This window comes from Purpureocillium lilacinum, assembly GCF_023168085.1.
Source record: "Purpureocillium lilacinum CBS 284.36 DNA, scaffold_2, whole genome shotgun sequence".
NCBI classification, from domain to species: Eukaryota; Fungi; Ascomycota; class Sordariomycetes; order Hypocreales; family Ophiocordycipitaceae; genus Purpureocillium; species Purpureocillium lilacinum.
This window is the reverse complement of record NW_027072112.1, coordinates 2,102,653-2,121,212: the sequence shown is the minus strand read 5'-3', so window position 1 is coordinate 2,121,212 and position 18,560 is coordinate 2,102,653. Positions and strand designations below refer to the sequence as shown.

The 18,560-nt window shown below is 62.9% G+C and overlaps 4 protein-coding genes across 4 annotated transcripts; 1 reads left to right on the top strand and 3 right to left on the bottom strand.

The window, feature by feature from the left end:
• Positions 1 to 370: 370 nt before the first annotated feature.
• On the bottom strand, positions 371 to 2,446 carry PLICBS_002422 (cell division control protein 14; the record flags this gene model as incomplete). The annotated part of the gene is made up of 3 exons (XM_018322084.1): positions 371 to 1,875; positions 1,957 to 2,265; positions 2,389 to 2,446. The coding sequence occupies 3 exons, from the start codon at positions 2,444 to 2,446 to the stop codon at positions 371 to 373; spliced, it is 1,872 nt and encodes a 623-aa protein (XP_018179564.1).
• Positions 2,447 to 3,856: 1,410 nt separating this feature from the next.
• Positions 3,857 to 4,541, top strand: PLICBS_002421 (uncharacterized protein; the record flags this gene model as incomplete). The annotated part of the gene is made up of 2 exons (XM_018322083.2): positions 3,857 to 3,930; positions 4,208 to 4,541. 2 exons carry the CDS (start codon positions 3,857 to 3,859, stop codon positions 4,539 to 4,541), a joined length of 408 nt encoding a protein of 135 aa, XP_018179563.2.
• Positions 4,542 to 4,912: 371 nt separating this feature from the next.
• PLICBS_002420 (uncharacterized protein) lies at positions 4,913 to 7,082 on the bottom strand (the record flags this gene model as incomplete). Its single annotated transcript, XM_018322082.2, has 2 exons — positions 4,913 to 6,430; positions 6,522 to 7,082. The coding sequence occupies 2 exons, from the start codon at positions 7,080 to 7,082 to the stop codon at positions 4,913 to 4,915; spliced, it is 2,079 nt and encodes a 692-aa protein (XP_018179562.2).
• Positions 7,083 to 11,859: 4,777 nt separating this feature from the next.
• Positions 11,860 to 14,127, bottom strand: PLICBS_002419 (uncharacterized protein; the record flags this gene model as incomplete). Its single annotated transcript, XM_018322081.2, has 1 exon — positions 11,860 to 14,127. The coding sequence occupies one exon, from the start codon at positions 14,125 to 14,127 to the stop codon at positions 11,860 to 11,862; it is 2,268 nt and encodes a 755-aa protein (XP_018179561.2).
• Between the last annotated feature and the right edge of the window lie 4,433 nt (positions 14,128 to 18,560).

Here is an 18,560-nt window from a genome sequence, read left to right as displayed (position 1 = left end):
AAATAACACTTTACTCTGACAATAGAACCACGGGGCAGCGCGGAAAAGAAGCAAAAAGAGCCCATAAGAAAGCAAAAAACTCCGTATACCCATGATGTCCGTTTCCTCGCGTCGCCAAAACGAAACACCAAAAGGAGCGCGGGCATTTCCAGCCTGGCTCTCGACTGCTCTCCCTCGCTCTCTCCTTTCCGCCTCCTCCCCTCGTGCCTCTCGCGCGTTCGCTTTGACACCCAACCGTTTGAAACGCCAGTCATTCCCCATGTATGCGTGCATGCGCATCGATTTTGTACGTCACGTCGTGGCAGTCGTTACACCGTGTCATGCGCCCTGTCCGCCGTCGTCACCGACAGGTCCGGAGCGGGCTCGTCCCCTACGACCCAGACACCTTCCGGGCCGTGGATGCGGCGACGCTGGCGCTCCCGACGCGGCCGCTCGTCTTGCGGATGCCGGCCGAGTCCTTGGCCCGCAGCGGCGACTCGGAGCCCGCACGCTTGCTACCGCGGACCCTAGTCAGGACGCCCGGCGTGCTGGCGACGCGCTCCGCCTTGTTGGACCGCATCGACCCAATGTTCTCGGCGTCCTGGGACGAGTCGTTGTCGACCGTGTAGATGCTCGACGTCGTCTGGCTGACGGACCGCACCTTGGCGCTCCGGCCCGGTGACTGCGACGCCTTGCGATGGCTGCGCATCCGCAGGTGGATCTCCTCATCCGACTCGGCGCCCTGGGAGTGACGGTGCATCGTCACAATCTCCGTCTCGTGCTCGATGCCCGTCTCCTCCTCGACAGTGGTGTGATGCGACGTGGACCGCTGGTAGGGGTGATGGCGGTCGGCGCGCGTCGTCTTACGCGGCTGGCCTGGCGTCGGCGCAGGGAGGTAGTCCTCGTGGACGCCCACGTTGTTGCGGTCGTGATCGACCTCGCTCAATGGCGTGCGGTTCGACGGGCTGCGGTTGGGCGGCGTCGACAGCTGGCTGCTGCGGATGCCCGACTTCTGCATGGCGCGCATGGGCGTGCTGGGGACCTGCTGGGACGCGGCCATCTCACGGCGCAGCTTGCGCTCGACCCGCTCCTCGATCCACCACTCCCTAAAGGTGCCCTGGTTGAGGTGCAGCCAGTGCTGCTGGGGGCCGACAACCATGCCGGGGCGCATGAAGCGCATGAAGGAGATGACCTCGTCGGCGGTGAAGCCATGGCGGTAGATGAGGTAGGCGCCGATGAGGCAGCCCGTGCGGCCCAGCCCGGCCTTGCAGTGGACGGCAATGCCCTTCTTCCGGACCGTGATGGTCTCGTGCGCCAGCCGAATGAACTTGCGCACTGTTGTCAGCGTCGGGCACGTGCCGTCGTCGAAGATCATGTCGAGATGCTGGATGCCAAGCGCCTCAAAGTACGAGGGGGAGTAGAGGGGAGAGTTAAGGCGGACCACGAGCCCGATATTCTTCTCGGAGAAGTGCCGCAAGACGTTCTTGAAGGGCTGGGGGAGAGTCGGGTGGGCGTCGACGGCTGCGAGATCCCTGGGCAAAGAGGAGAAGAGCTCAGAGCCCTCGGTGATCTTGGCCACAGGGGTGTGTTGGGGGGAGGCAAAGGCAAGGAAGTGCGGCGTTATCCAGTTGAAGTCGCCGTGCTCGACGCGCTCAAACTTTTCGTACATTTCGAGGTCAAAGTTGTCAAGGTCGCAGCACTTTTCCTCCTTGGCCTTCCAGACGCCGTAGACGACGTCCTGGACGGTGATGCCGTAGTCGGCCTGGCTGTAGCCGGCGTCGCGGAAGGGCATCAGCGGCGGGTCGACCTGCGCAATGGGCGCGAGGGCGAGATGGGGCGGCCAGTTCTGGATCAGAACCATGTAGCAGGCGAGCATGCATGCAGCGTTTGCGCGGCCTGGATCACGTCTCCCTGTCAGCATATAGTACTCCCGCGGGAGAAGCATGCGACTGAAGAAACGGGAGGGGCAAGACTCACTTCTCGGGTCGGCGGCGCTCCAGAAGACGACCGGCCGGTCCTTGTTCTCCTTGGCGCCGAGGATGTCGTGGAAGCGGATGGCGAAGCGGTACAGGTGGCCAATGTGCAGAGGCCCAAAGTCGTGGTGGAAGGCATTGTAGAGGAGGGTGTCGTCGACGGTGAAGTAGCAAGGAGGCACGCGGCTGCTCGTGGGCAGGTCAGCGACGGCGGCGCGCTGGGAGCGCTTCCGCGGCGAGACGGGCGTCTCGGGCGTCGGGAAGAGCGTGTCCGACGAGGGCGGGTTGACGTAGGCGGCGAGATATAGCCGGTCTGCGAGGCATCGTCAGCGTCAGGGTCGGGCGGTGAGGAGGCCATGGTGGCGTTGGCGGCCCCCCTCGCGCGCGCGGGTTGCGATGCGGCCCGTGGCGCAGAGGAGCCGGAGCTGTGACTTACCGGGTATGTACTCGATGATCTGCCCCATGTTTTGGGCGTGCCTCGAGGTAGGAGCCATTGCTGTTGCGGAGGCTCAGGCTCGCCGTGCTCGGGAGGGGGGGTCCAGGCGCAAACAACAATAACAACAACAACAGCTGCTGCCACCAGGCCTCGTCGACTCTTCGACGGGAGAAGGGCGCAACAGAGACGAGACGGCAAAGCAGATGGTAAACCTTGTTGTTGCTCTTGCGTGATGCGCGCGCGCTCCGCAAAGGAAGAGATATCGACGACGTCGGGGGCTGGCACACGACACCACCAACCTGCGCTTTCACGGCCGGGCAATTGGCAACGTCCCAAGAGGATGCGCAAGCAGAAAAGGAGGAGGCAATGGCCCGGAGAAGGGGATGTCGACCGGCGTTGGATCGGATGAGTGACGAAGAGGGTGAATGGAGGAAAAGAAATCCAACGGCGACGTCGAGGGAGGAACTGGGCCAACTTGTGGGAAGGGGACGAAGACGTGGACGAAGACGTCAACGGGTGTGTGCGGGCGTTCACGATGTTTTTGTACGGAGCAGCTACAGGCGGGCAGTCGGGCAGGCGACAGGCGACAGGCGACAAAGCTAGAGGCGGGACGACAGCCCAGGCGGGCGACAGGCGGTCCCGCCCACTGCAAGTCTCCCGTCCCAATTGTTATTCTGCCAGGCCCTGTCGCACCCCCCGGCTCAAAACAGGGCCCCGGTGCGGCCGCCGCGGCGGTGGGTCGGGCCCCGTCGCCAGGGCAACCACCATCCGTCAGGACTGAGGTGGCAGGCTGCAGGGCCCCGGTCTGGCCGCTGGGCTGTCCCGTCCACTGGCGTGGCAGCCGTTCGCCCAACTGGCGGCACCACCACGGCTTGGCTTCCCCTACAGCCCTACCTGGGGCTTCAGCAGGTTAGCTCCCGCCTGGCCGCTCCCTCCCCCCCCCCCAACGGCTGGGCGTCTGCGCCACACACTTGGCTCCTCTGCCACACGCAGCCAAGCTGCTGCTGCTGCAAGGCTTGTTTCTGTCCGTCCTGTGGCTTGGGCCGTCCCGCCCGCTGCAGCGGCACCAGCGGGAGCAAGTCCAGCAGCCCCAAGCATCCAATATTGGCTGGCTCGCGGAGCCGTGGAGCCTTATCCGGGCCCCTCAGCCACACACACACCTCTCTCTGTTCTCGCCTTATCCAGCGGGCGCCGGGACTGCGCTGCCCCGCCCTCGAGTCCTCCTCCCGCGACGACGGGGCCTGCGACGCCGACGCCGACGACGACAAAACTTCCCACGCCAACCCGGAACCCAAGCGAATACCACCGACTGCATTCCTCCCGCTGAGTCGCGTGTCCACCGCCCACCACAACAGCGGGCGCGCACAGCCCTCCTCTCTCACCTTGGGCAGACCGGCCGAGACGGACGACGGACCTTGCCGCGAGAGGGCCCCTCCTCCTCCCGCCAAATGCTTCGCAGGCCGTAGCCATGGCCACGACCACCGCCACCACAACAGCGCCGCCCGCATCAGCGAGCGGCGACGCAGCCTTCCCCTGCTCAATGTACGTCCTCCTTTCGCGCGCCCCCCGCTCCGCCTCAAGACCCGTCATCCGCACCCGGCTCGTACGCTCAGCATTCCTCCTTCCTCACTGCTACCCGCAATGTCTTCGCCACCGACCTCTGCTCATGCGGGTCGCCCGGCGCAAAGGCAAAGGCGCGCGCATACGCACACAATTGAAAGAGAGCACACGGCTTCGAAAATAGAACAGTCTCCCGTTTAGCGTACAGTACAGTACAAGCCCTTGGCTGACGTCCCCCCGTCCACACGGGCACCTCCAGAGCCCTGCGCGTGCCCCTCCCCTCGGCGCGCCTCGCCTCCACCGCCCTCCGCGCCCTCGAGGTCGACCCGGAGCTCTCCCCGCTCGTCCGCCGCCAGCTCTCCGTCGAGGCTGCTGCTCCTGCTGCTGCCGCCGCCGACGCCGACGCCGACGCCGACGCCGCCCTCAAGGTCCTGCACGTCGACTACCAGGCCACCACGAACCGCATGCTCCGCGTCGCCGTCAACTCCTTCCTCGACAGCCTCAAGCTCGTGCTCGAGGTCATGGAGCAGCTCGACGTCGATGTCTTGGCCGAGCAGCACCAGCGGCAGCTGCGTCAGGGGCCGCCGACATGATACACTGGATACGTTACAAAGACAAACAAAACATTGAAATGACCCACCACCACGTCTGCCCGCCTCTCGTGCCCCGTCATGAGGTTCGCCTCCTCCAAGTGTTGCAGAGCCCATCTCTCACACGCGAATGTGTCCCGAGTCTCTGTCAAGATCCGTATGCATTACGCTAGTCTCCTCTGCCTTTCCAACGTCGACCGCCGTACAATGTCGCTTGTGGTCCTGGTCCTGGTCCCCGGCGTTTGCCCATGCACCGTCCATCTGTATATACAGTAAAACATCACCGCGTACCGTCTCAAGTCATCTCGTCGCCATTATCATTTGCGCTGCAAGCATTCTTGTCAAACATTTGCCCTTCCCCGGCCACCCGTGTGCTATGTCGCCGCCGACTCCTCCTTCTCCTCGGGTTGCCCTTTTAGCTTCTCCAGCTGGCTCTTGAGCTGCTCCAGCTGCTGCTTGAGGTCCACGTTCTCTTGCTGCAGGGTCTTCATGTGCACAATGGCGTTCTCCACCACGCTGGCCTTGCTGTTGGCCATGCTCGATCCCTTGGCGTCCTTCTTGTCCGCCTCTTCCGTGCCCTCGATTACCGGCTGGTCGGGCAGAAGCCCGGCCATGACCTGGAGCGCCGAGTTGATGCGATTCCGCCGTCCCTGCTCGGCAATCTTGTGAGACGTCCTCTTTGACGTCAGATTCGTCGACAGCTCGCTGGGGTACGACACGCCAGGCACCGTGTTTCCTTCCAGGATGTTTTGGTAGTTGGACTTGGACATGAGCAGCCTCGACGCTGTGTCCTCGGCCGACAAGCCCGGCGTCCCGGGAAGCAGGGGTTTGATGTTGGGAGATATCCTCGGGAGCAGTGCGGGCGAGGCGTGAACTGAGCCGGTCGAGCGTTTCCTGCTATTCCGGGAGGCGAGCTGGGGAGTTTTCCTCGCCGCGGGCCCAGACGAGCCCGGCCGCAGTTGGGGGCTTGCGCTGGCAGATGCCGTGCCAGACGCCCTGATGCCGGGCGACGGCAGGGGCTGCAGCGTTGAATTCCTCGCCGAGCTCGGCTCGATGCGGGGAGATGCCGATGTGAGCGACGTGTTGATGGGCATAAGCGGCCTGTTGTTGGAGATGGACTCAGGCAACTCGAGCGACTCGATGTTTTCCGTGACCATGTGCTCCTCCTGGCCGCTTGTGGGCGGGCCCTTGTTCTTGGTAGCGGGAAGCTTCATCAGAGACGCTGGCGTCGCGGGATGAGGTTGTTGTTGCACCACCGGTTGTTGTTGTTGCTGCTGCTGTTGGGGCTGCGGTTGCGGTTGTGGCTGCTCGGCCTTTGCGGAGCGAGGCTGAGGCTGCTGAGGGCCGCCGTTCTGGGGCCGGATGTAGGGAGACTTGCTCGTCGACCTCCGGTTCGGGACCGGAGGCGGGGGCATATCGGTCAGATTCTCCGGCGACACAGAGGCGTTCTCCTCCGACCCATCGGTAGATGTCGCCGGCAGCGGCAGTAAGCCCTGGTCAGCGGACCGAATATTCCGCTCGTCCACCTCGCTCAGGACTTGCGACACGATGGCCGGGCTGGGGCCCGTCTTTCGCCGCTGGGGCTTGGTGATGGGTGAGCTCTTGATGCTGGCCTTGCCCCTGGCCTTGACGGCGTTGTTTTTCCGTGCCTTCTTGGAGAGGTCCTGGGCGCTGGGAGCGGGCGCGATGGCGGGCGCCTCGAGGTCCATCTCGATGGGAGAGTTGTTGGAGTGCGTGCTGTGGTCGTAAGCTGATGAGGAGTCGTTTTGCGCATGCAGTGCCGGCGACGTCAGGGGGCTAAAGTAAGCACCCGGGACAGTGAAGGCATTGTCCATGTTGAAGTGGGGATCCAAAGGTGTCACAGCAGGAGACACGAGGGGCGTAAAGGCCATCTGATGCTACAGTCAGCACGTGCACATTCTCACATGGGCTCTTGTCGCCGGCAACGGGCCAAGGCTTTGAGGCAATGGGAACATGTCCTACATCTTGCTGCTCAGCGACGCGCTGGTGATAACCCCTGTCGTAGACGCCCTGCCGGGCGACCTGCTCGGGCTGGGAGTAGAACTGGCCGCTGCCGGGGGCCATCTCGAGGCTCTGGGGCGTCGGGGGCACGGAGTGGCTGTGGTTGGAGAAGAAGGTGGCGCGCTGCTCCTGGAGGACGCGCTGCTGCTGCTGGTACTTTTGCTGTTGCAGATACTGGATCTGGGCGTCGATGCTCGAGATGGTGTCGCTCGGGGCCGAGGTGGCCATCATCTGGGCGGGCATGGCGGCCGTGGTCATGGCCGGGGTGTGGTTCTGGAGGAGGCCGTCGCTGCGGGGGATCATGTGCGAGGGGTCCGAGTCGGCCATGATGGAGTCGTGCTGCTGGTGCTGGCGCGACTGGGCCATCATGGGCTGGGCGGTGCTGTCCTGGAAGCCGTGGAAGTCGAACTGCATGCCGTCGCCCATGTTGGCCATGCCGCTCATGTCGAGGAACTGGTTGAACTCGTCATCGCCGGCAGCGGCCATGTGCTGGTCCTGCCCGTCCCACGCCGCGGAAGCCATCATGACAGTGTATCGCGAGGGGTCGTGTGTCGCGCCGTTGAGTCGGGGATGAGATGCGATGAAATGGGTCGGACGGCCGGGATGAGTGTGTGGCCGTGCGCCGAGGGTGTGTGTCGTGAGATGGAAAGCGAGCGTCGTCGTCGTCGTCTAACGAGTCAATGGCGCATCGACGACTCTTGCGTCGCTCGTGGCGCTGGCCGTCGTCAATGACAAGCCGAGTCGGCCGCCGGATGGACGTCGTAGAGACGAGCCGGGTGAGGAGGGCTGGCTCGCGGGTGGTGAGCGACGGTGTTCAATGGGCGGCGCGGGACTTTTTCCCACTGGCCGCATTCGTCTGGCGTCGTCGGCGAGCGGTCGTCGCGGCGGCGCCTTCGGGGAGGGGCCCGTGTGCAATGGGCGACGACGATGGCGCAGCAAAGGTGAGACGAGCGCGCGGAGCTCGAGGCGGCTCGACGATTGCGAAATGCGTCGCAAGGGGGCGTTCAGGTTGTTCTTCTGCTGAGGCCGTGACTTGGCAGCGGCAGAGCAGGTCGAAGCCGGTGGTCTGACGAGAGGGAAATGGCCGCGGGTGAATCGCTCGCGGGTCGGCGAGCGACCGAGAGAGGCGCTGGTGGGAGCAACTAGACAAAGTGGGGAGGGGGGATGATCTAGAATGGATGGCGGCATCCCGCTGGGAGTTCCAAGGTTGGGTCGCTTGGCCGAGGGTAGCGTGCTGGTGTGCGTGCCTTGTTCGTAGGTGGCAGCGCCGGTGGCTGGCCAGGTGGCCCTGGGCCGGGGGGCCTCGAGGCAGGCGGCGGACCCCCAAAATACCGAGTCGGTGCTGGCTTGGTGGTGGTGGCCTGCGCTGGTTTGGAGGGGGAACGCCCCGGCCACCGCAGACGGGACTGCTGTACGAGTAATCGTCGGGCAGACACACGGGCGGGACCCAGGGTTCGGTGCAGCAGTGACCTGCGCCTGCCGATTAGCTGAGGCGCCCGGGGGGCTGCCCCCGGCGTGGCAGAGCGCCAGGCAGGCTGCCCCCCAGGCGAGTGGGCGGCGGCGCACCTTTAGCGACCCCACCAACGAGCTAGTGGTGTCGACGGTGGGGACCCCATCTCGCCCATCTCGCTGCTCTGTGCGTGCTTGCCCGTGTGGCCGGAACCTTTTTATTTTTCTCTCGCCAGGGGACTTTCTGTCGTTTTTTTTTGGTCCTCTGGGTCAATGATTCGGCAACGGTTTTTCTTGGCCTCTCTCGCGCGCGATGGATGTTGCCGTGGTAGCATCACTCGCGGGGTTCGGTGGAGAGCCTTGGAGAGTCTAGCCATGGCGGACCGACCACAGAGGGGGGACCAGAACCAGAAGCTGTATTCCTCAGGTTCCATGTCTTGGTTTCGGTGCCTGCTTTGCACGGTACTGTAGAAAGCGGACGGGGCATAGAAAGATCCATCCGTCACCCACCACCCCTGGCTATCGTCGGGTCGCCGGCCCGCCGACTGTGCGACGCCGTGTAACGAGACACGGCATGCGATGTCTGTCGGTAGACTCGATGATCGCCGAGCTGCGAACCGTCAATTGTCCAGAGTTTAGTTGGCTGCCGGGTCGGTTGCAGATCTGAGCCTCCGCTGTGTGCCGCCGCCGTCTGCCACTTTGCCAGTGCCACCTCCTCTTCCAAGGCTTGACAGGGCAGATGAGCGGCTGCTGAGCACCACCACCACTCAGAAAGCACGCATCACGACCACCACCACCACCAAAGAAGCCGGAAATCTCAGGGATCTCGGTCCAAAAAACGGGTCACCTGCTCCCAGCCGCTTCCATTGGCGCGTCCTGCAAGCCCCCCTGTCGCCATGCAACGACCATTGACACACCCACCCACCAATCTCGTCCTCGACCAGCTCGACCGCCCGTCGACGTTATCATTTTGCTGCCTCCAAGCTTTCTGTCTCTGGTGGTGCACCGAGGACGAGGTATACCTACCTTGGTGTTATGTGTATTAATTCCCATTTGCGTGTGGCCTCCTCCGTCTCCGAGGCCCTCAGGTACTCTAGTACCACTCGTACAGGGACTCATCCGGCACTACTGGTTGACTGGGTAAATCTGCTCTTTCCCCGACAGGCCGCGCAACTCCCCCGTGGGCCGTGATCTTTTGGTACGGTCCACTTTCTCTACTAAGGTAGAGGTCTCTCTCTGTCCCTCTGCGGCGCAAACGAACCTGCGTCAGACGAGAAGCGCCATGGAACAAAGCGGCGGCGGGCCGTCGGCCAACTCGAGCGGCAACTGCTGCTGATGTTGCTGATGCTGCTCTGCTGCCGCGCATAGGTAAGTAGGTTGCACGAGTTACCAAAGCCAGCGAGCCAGCCAGCCAGCCGGGCACTCATGCGCCCGCCGGCGCCCACTTGCTCTCTGACCGCTACCTACCGCGAATGGAACTTGTACGCCGCCCTGCCCTGACTGCCCCGACTGCCGCCCCGGAGCCTGCCTACCAGGCGCCCGCCTGTTTCTGAAGCGATTGGCAACCTCGCAACAACCACATGTTCCGCCCGTCGGCAACCGCAAACCTGCGCACGCCATCGCCCTCCGTCACCCGCCGTGCCTCTTTTCTCCCCCCCCCACCTCCACCGCCGTCACTCACCCGGGCAGTTTGGCCATCTGCCCGAGTCAGTCGCCCGCCCGCCAATGCTCGCTCAAGTTTAAAAGATGACGGGAGAGAGAGGGTAGTGCGTCACAAGCAGCAGCAGCCTTCCCCCCCCCGTATTCCGACGAGGTTTTTTATCCATTCGATGATTTGAGAGACAGCAACTGCTCCCCTCCGGACGGACTCACAAAACCCACACCCCCAAGAACCCCCAGGGACCCTACCCACCAGACGCTCTCTCATCATGCAGCAACCTACACCCGGACCCTGGTTGGTCCTCTGCTGCAGCTCAGAGAGCTCACCAAGCTGCCTGCCTGCCTGCCTGCCTGCCTGCCTGCCTGCAACAGTAGCAGCAGCCAGTCGGATCGGTACCTAGCTATGAACTGGGACTGTCCCAGTGCAGGCATCATGCGTCTTGTCCGTTGAGTGGAACCCCCCCATGCTCGTGCGTGCAGGCGCGTGTCCTGCATCGCATCGCAAGCCTGCCTGCGTCCCGGCCTCTTCCGGTCGCCTAATCGGGGCAGTCCTGTTCTGCAACTACCAACGTATAAGCCTAGTCGTACGAAGGTATCGTGTTTGCGTGTCTGCTACACCTCGCCGCGGCACTATGATCCCCATCTGCGTCACGACGAGATCCTCCTCGAGCCAGCCCGCCGGGCCAAGACTTGGCTTGGCTCACGCGCTCCCATCTCTCTACTCCCGCACATCCGCCTCCCAGGCCACTGCCGTGCCGAGCCACGCCCGTCCCGCCATTAGCTTGTCTTCCGGCCAACTAGGTAGTCTGCACTCCAGCTCTCGCCGCGCCACGCATGTAATTAACGTGCGTATGTTCATGCAGTCGGCACTCACTTACTGCTGCCATGCTGCCCACACACAAACACGCAAGGGCTGTACTCGAACTGCGGCAACCCACCCAAAGCCCCTTTGTGGCGACCGAGCCCGCCCGCCTGCGCATGGCCACCCACCATCCCCCGCCCTCTTCCTTACCCAAACCGCTCACCGAGAACCAACCCGCCCGCCACCGCGCCGCGTGACGACGTCTCGCAAGAAACCACCACCTCGCCCGCCCGCGGCGGCCAACGCGACTACTTCCCTGATGCGGCACTGGCTCTTCCGTACTTGACCGCGCTACCAGTCCCGCTCGCAACGGGGAGCGAGCGACGGCATGGCCCGGCCCTTTCTCCATCGTCGGCGAGGCGAGCCGAAGAGAGACGTGAGCCACACCTTGTATACACGTAGCCGCTACCATGTAGTATGTACTACGGCCGGCTGGTCGTGAGACCGCGCGGCCACATCCTCTCTCGAATGCGTAAACATGAGGCAATCCAAGAATACAGCCTGTCCATACGCAACTGTGCGCCGTGCACAGCAGGTTGGCGCCTCACACCCTTTGCTGCATATGAGCCGACATCGACGCCTCGCCACAAACCGTGCATCATCACGAACCTGCACCGCCTCAGGGGCGAATAGAAACGTCTGCTCACCAGTGCACACATCTCGTAGCCAGCTAGTTTATAGTTGTCCTACTGACGAGTAACGTAGTTACAGATTGGTTGCTCATCGCACGGGAGTAACCGCACCATCCAGCCCTGCTCCTAAATCGTCTTTTAACCCGCCCCCCGCCCTCCAGATTCAACCCATTACCCGCAGCAGGAGATGTTGATGGTATCATAGCAGCAGCAGCCCAGTCGACGAAAATGATGACTCCAAAGCCCGGGCTAGAGTCTAGAATGTACAGGAAAAATCACACAAACGCACGGGCCCGCACAGAGTATCGCCCGAAAAATGTCCAAACAACAGAGACATGTCGACGCCGAGTTATGCCTTGCGATGCGGAAATGTCGTCCAAAACGCATCCGATCCGGGTCGAGGCGAGGAATGAGAGTGAGAGTCCAAGAGATCGACACACACTGAGAGAGAGATAGAGAGGGAAAGAGTGATAGAGAGAAATCGACAGAGAGCGAGGCTGAAGTGAGAGACTGATGCGCTGTTTGCTGACCCCAGATCGTAGGCGTGCACCGGCCGCGCGGATGCACATGACGCAACGGCCAGGCTTGCACAAAGTAAAGAGTAGCGCTTGGCCAGTGTAAAGATGGATTCACACCAATGTGCCGGTCCTCGCGGACCACCGAGAAATATACATCATCGACGGATGCGCCGCCGGCCTCACGTACCTCGCGCCCGAGACTGGTCACCTAGGTTGAGCCAGCTCATGTCGGATGAGGTGGCGGCCATGGCAAGCTGCGGCTGCTTGCTCACTCCCGAAGGTGGCTGGGCCACGGCGGCGCTTGGCGTCAGCGACGCTCCGTAGTGGTAGCTCGCCGTGTAGGCGCTGCTCGGCGCTCGGTCGGCTCCCCATGCCCTGCCCTCCATAGGGTCCCAGGCATCGTTGATGCTCTCGGGTATGCCGCTCGAGTAGCCCGACGACACCGGAGACACAGGCCGCTCAATCTTGCCCGCCATGCCTTCCGCGGGCAACTTGCTGTTGTACTGGGCCACCACGGGGCTCCCGGAATTGACGCTGTTGACCGACGGCCTGCCCTCCAACCCTCGGTCAAAGTTCAAGGGCGGTACAGTGGCAGAATCCTGCGTGGCTCTGGACGCATGATTGTTTGTGCCGGTACCGGTGCCGGTGCCGGTGCCTTCTGAGTAGTGCGAGCTCGGCTCGGAAACGAGCGTGTTCCTCTTCTGCTGCCCCCCGAAGCCCAGGATCTGCAGTGCACTGCCTCCGGACCAGTACTTATTCCAGCCAGAGCTGCGGCGGGTGCCATCTTGCGGATCCACTGGGCGATTGTTGTTCCGCGGTCGCGGCGCGGCCGCTGAGGGATCAAAGGCGATCCCTTTGTCGTCCTGGGCGGCGAGGGCGGGATATGCGCTCACCTGCGGAATCGGCTTGCTGATCTTGCTCTTGAACTGTTTGTGCAGCGAGCTGGTAGAGCTTCGGAAGGTGTCGTTGCTCGCCTTCCTAGACAAGCCAGACTTATCCTTGTCCTTGTGCATGCGGCCCATCAAAATCGCCATGGAGGAGTACGACTCTTGAGAGTCCTGGGGGTAATGACCACGGAAATGCCCTTGGGGTTTGACAGGCAACGTGCCCTTCATGGGTGTGAGCATGTCTTTTTCGACGGGCGACGCTGGCTTGGAGTCGCCGTTCTGGCCAGTCTCGGCATGGTTGTGGCGCTTCTTATGGCGCCGAAGCAACAACAGGATGAGGCCAAGCAGCGCCAGGAAACCGGCAATCGTGCCCAGCGTGATGCCCAGGATGGCGTCGGAGCTTGGTCCGGAATCGGTGCTCGGGGCTGCAGGCGGCAGCGCCGCTGCCGAGCTCGTGGCAGCCGACGTCGAAGTCGCGGAGGTTGAGGCTAGAGTGGACGTTGAGGAAAAGGCGGTCGAGGTCGACAAAGTGGACGTGGTTGTAGTGGAAGCTGTAAGTGCCGTTTGCGTCTTGTCCCCTAGCAGAGCGGTTACATTCACCCATCCGTTCTCCTTGGCGTTGAATATGGCCAGCGGACTCTCGCTGTTGCCACCGGAAAAGACCACCATGCCGTCAGGGCCCTGCGCGACGGCGAAGTTCTGCCTGGTGGTGGTGGGCGCGAGAGTTCCGTTGTACTTGGGCCAGTCGCTGAGAGACAAGCCCCTCTTGGTCTCCGACTTGGCACCGTCGACATCGCGGGCCGTGATGCGCGTCGAAGCGTGGACGGGGACGCCCTTTGCGTCCTGGAGCGTGTAGCGGTTGACTCTGTTGGGCGCCTGCGTGAGGTCAAAGGTGTAGAGACTCTTCGAACCATCGTCTCCATCGAGCAAAACGGCCTGCACCGAGGACGTGTCCTTGTCCAGCGGAGCTGCCAAGCTCGCTCCGGAGTCTCTCCATTGCGCGTTTGGGTTGAAGAGCCAGACTTTGGCGTTTTGTGGATCGGTTCCGCCGCCAATCATGGCGGCGTCGGCCCCTGACCAACTCATGAGGATGGGAGAAACGGCCGGGGGAGCAAGAACGGATCCGTAGCTGCGGACAGTCCAAGGTTCAGACGCCCCAATAGTAAACGTCGTCGTAGATCCGCTGCGGGCGTCGCCCACGCTCCCACCGTATAAGAGGATAACATCATCGGCCGGTATGTACGTGGACGAATGCCACCGCCGGTTCTTGATCTGGGCTTCTGAGATCGGGATAGTGGTCCAGTTGCCCGTCGAGTACGTGTACTTTTGCAGGCCCGGGTAATCCCCCACGTCGGACTTACCGCCGACAACGTAGAGGCCGGCCGGGGTACCCACACACGACGCGCCCGTCACCTGGACGCCTGGCTGCAGCTTCTTCCATTTTGCACTATCCTCTAGCGGAATGGATAAGAAGGCATTGGGGGTGAAGGAGTAGAGTGTGTTGTCATGAATGACAGTGCACGAGTTGTCGAGGGAAGCGGGAGGCTTCGGGGCAGGCATGTTTGCCAATCGCCCAAGAGCAGTCGAGCAGCTGGGGGACGATGCAAGATGCCGTTAGGACCAAATACCGTCAACCGCTGTCGTGAAAACGCTCATAACATAGCCGTCGTCGAAGGTCGAGAAGCTTGAAGGAGGGAAATCTGCCCCGTAAATACCAATGACGCTCGTCGGTCGGGTCAGTCGATGGCGGCGAGCAGGCGTGCAATCAATCGAAAAGAAATAGCTGTCAACAGCGGCGGGAGGCAACGCGGTGGATGCGGGATCGAAGGACCTCCGGCGAATGAGTAGGAGTCGCTTAAGCGGAATGGCTCGACACCGGATCGAGGCTGAATGAGCCAGCGTCCTCTGGGGACGTGAAGACTGGGACGCGACGTAACGGTACGTCGCCTAACTGCCAAATGCCAACCCGGGGCAAACGCGAACGACGTCGGGTAAGGCGTCGTGACAGAGCCTGTGAGGTCCAAAGGCAACCAAGGAGGGTCGTGATTCGGCGTCACACAGGCCAACGAGACCTGTCAGGAGCGTGAGGGCAGGACGGCCGAGCGTCCTTGGCAAGGCGACGCGAACAGAGATGCGCGATAGAAGCGGCAGGATGATTCGGAATCGTCGTGTAAACGTGCAAACGCGTGCGACCCGAGGCGAATATCAACAGTGGAAGAACGGACACGGTCGTCTCTCGCCTTATACTCTCTCTCTCGTACCAGACGGTCGGGGGGGATTGCGTGCTGGAGGTCGAAGGGGGGGAAGAGGTCCGGCGAGCAAGGCTGCCCGTGATGTCGTCGACAAGGCGAAGGAGAGGAAGGACGGAGAAAGGAAGCCGGCGAACAGCAGAGAAACGGACCGGGTGCCGCAACCTGGAAAGGAGAGATGGGGAAGAGCAGAAGGCGGCCCAGCAATGGGATGGGATGAAGGGGGGAGGAGTGAGAGACGGGAGTGGGAGCATGAGAGGAGCGGGTACCTGGGCTGGGGTGGACGTCGTAAGAGGAGGAGGCAGAGCAGAGCAGGCGTCCCCTGGCGACTGGAACCGGACCCCGGCTCAAGCTCGAGACACCAGCGACGAGTGACCACGGACACGAAGCTACGGGCGGTCGAGCAGGGAGGGAGGCGGCCAGGGACACCTGCGATTCCATCCAGCACAGACGGGCAGGCTCACCTCACCGGACGCCCAGGGCGGTCGGTCCACTGCGGCGCGCTGCGGGCTTGCAGCTGTGCCTGGTGACAGCAGAAGCAGCGCCAGCAGCAGGCGCACCTCAGCCCACTGGCCGGGCAAGGGAGAGCGCTTCAAGGTTCCCTCGACGGGTACCTGGCTTCGTCTGGCTGGGACTGGATCAGCCCAAAGCACAAGCAGCAGCCGCGCTGTTGTGTTCCTTCCGCGGCGCCGGGGTGCGTCGCGAGCGGCCAATCAGGGCGCGTTCGCGGCGTTCCATCGTGGGCGCGACCCAGGGGCCGCAGCAAGGGTTCGGGCGCCCAAGGGCCCCAAGTCCCGCCGCACGTCGCGATACCCAGCCCCGCGGCGCGCGTCCGCCCTGCCGTGTCGGTACCGCAACGTCGCCGGGTACCTCCCCGCCTGGCTGTCCCCTGCGGGTGGCTGCTCCTGGTGGCTGGGCGGCCCCTGCACCGATGGGCGGCCCCAGTCCCCTGGATTGACAGGACAGAAAGGGGGGGGGAGGAGCATGCAAGCGTGGGGACCTGGAAAGGCACCTCACCACCTGCACCCTGGCACCGCATCCACAGCACCCGCAGCACCCGCCCGGGCGGCGGGGCCAGAGCCCAGCGCAACCAAGGCGCCAATCAGGCGCGCGGGCTTGGAGCTTTCCACACGTCGGCCGAAGCGCTGGCGGGCGTTGATTCGGCGCGTGCCTCGTCATTCCATGTCGTCGTCGACGGGCATCGTGTGCGGTGCCGTGCGGTGCGTGCGTGCGTGTGTGACGAGGCACAAGGCATTTAATACTCTTGACTTCGTACGAGCATCTGCTGCGCCGGGCGGGGGCTCCACGAGGGCGCTGGTATTGAGATTGGGCATTGGTATTGGCATTGGCATCGGCATCGTCAAAAGGCAAACTCGACAAAAGGCCATCGCTCGCTCACGCCCACGGCGTCCCCTGCCAAGCCCTCGTTCGAGTTTGTCACTGCTGCTGCTGCTGCTGCTGCTGCTGCTGCTAGGTACGGCGGCGGCGGCGGCTCACCGGCACCTCCGTCTGCACCCACGAGACGTTGCAGGAAACATGCTCGTACTTGGCGATGCACGAGCGAGTAAAAGGCTACCATCCGACGCGGTATATTGCTGACTGACCCTCGCCGCATGTACGAGAAACTCGTACTCGCGCTCAACATATTTGCCAACCTACGAGTACTGGAGGGGAGGTACCTAATATGGATCTGTCTGCCAGAATGCCTGCCTGCACCACCACCTCCTCCACTACGCTTCTCTTGAACTGGGCTGTATCATGGATGCAGGCACACGAGTAGGTAACAAGCTACTGTAGCTTCGCAGAACACACGTAAAGCAGGGCGAGCCGTTCGCCCAGCCGTGGCGCCCAAGCTCTCCAGCTCCGTCGGCTGCATGTCGCAGCGTCGGCGCCGCTCTGCGTGCTTTGCAGGGCGGGCCGTGGCTGCACGGCACAGCACGTCTGGCACAGCGCGGCGGCGGCGGCGGCACAGCACACAAACCTGCTCGTACCTGTTATTAACCCCCCCATTAAGGTAATACCGCCCACGATACTGTATTCCAGCGTATACCTACTGGGACTGAACGCAATAAGGTAAGTACTTACCTAGTAGTACCTAGTACGCACCATCACGCACGTACGTACCGACCTACCTCTGCTACGTGCCCAATGCGCGGAGACGAGGGCAATCCGAGCGATCCCATCAACCCCATCCATACTGGACGTGTCCCCCCTCCCCATCCCCCCCCCCCCCCCGCCCGCCGTCACCGTTGCCTGACCGCACCCACCGCGCCCGCATGGCATGGCATGGGCATCGTATTCCACACCTCCGGCACGTCACTCGCATCATCGTCGTCCGGTGGCCGACCGACCGGCCCAGCCAGCACGGACCTTCTCTTTTCTCTGCCACTCTGTCTCTTGTCATGCGCGGGCGGGCAAGCCAGGTCTCGGCCGGCTTTCTCGCCAATCTGCAAGACACGCACACGATGGTCCCCCCCCTCGCGATCAGAGACACCGGGAGATTGGGCCCGTGTCGTCATGGCACGCGTCTTCCGGGGCGAGACACGGAAGGCAGTGAGTGAATGGAAGTGAGCTCTTGTCCCCCCTCGGCGCGCCCCGTTGAAAGGGGAGCTCTGGCGCCGGTGGCTTGCTTGCCCGCCGTCCCAAAGCTCACCGTCAGAGACGGCCTCCCTCCAGTCAGGCAGTGTCTGTCCGTCTCCAGTGCAGACAAACCGCCCATCCATCCACCTGCCATCACCCCCCCCTGCCGGACCTGCCATGCCATGCTTGCATGCCATGCCCAAAAAAAAAAAAGAAGAAGCGCTCCCCACTGTCCTGCAGGGGTGCATTGTTCGCCCAGGCCACCTTGCAAGGGGGGTTCCACCAGCCGCACTCATGCTGAAACACGCTATCCCATGCTCCTTGCGTGACCCCCCGGTCATCTGGTGATGACGATGAGCAGCACCGCACCGTCCGTCCGTCCGTCTTTCTTGTCCACGGTCCTGGCATCCTGGCTGGCCGCCGCCGTCGCCGTCGTTGCCGCATTCTGACCATGGAATCGCCCTCCTCATCACGTTCGCGCCTGTGCATCGAGCTCTTCTTTTTCTTCGTCTTCGAAATCCTGACAGGGGGGCAGCCGCTGGCGCTACTACCGCCGTCCCGGGACCGTCATCTTTCGTGCTCTCGGAGGTGGCCCCCCGGAGGCGCCGTAGTTAGGTAGCGGCGGCGCTGACCCGACCGTCTCTTGCCCGCTCGTGTTCAATATATTTAGTCTCGACACCCGGCTCGTCCGTCTCGACGCACGTACACCGACGCACGCGAGAAGAAGAGCCTGATGGAGTCGGCTAAAAGACCCCCCAACTGCAATGACAATGTTGGCTCGCCCCGTCTCCTCCGTTGGCTGGCCCGGTGTGCCTCTCGCGTCGTCCCGCGACGCCAGTCGTCTGGTCTAGTTAGCACTTCGTACCAAGTACCCGTGCCTGACGTGGACCGCTCCCTCGTATCAACAAAAGGACGGCGGGCTCGGTGGTAGAGGCAATCATTGTGAGACGTCGGACGTCTCCTCTTGGGCTCCATCCCACCCATCCACGAGGTGCCCGCCGTCGCGCCTCGTGCACGCATGCATGCATGGCCCCACGACCTGAAGCAGCTTGGACCCGTCCCATGTCGTCGTCGTCCGTGGATGGGGTTCGTTTGTCTGATCGAGTGCTTCCTACGTTTTACTGGCAACACTGCCCCGGCCTTGACGGCAAGCAAGCACTCTCT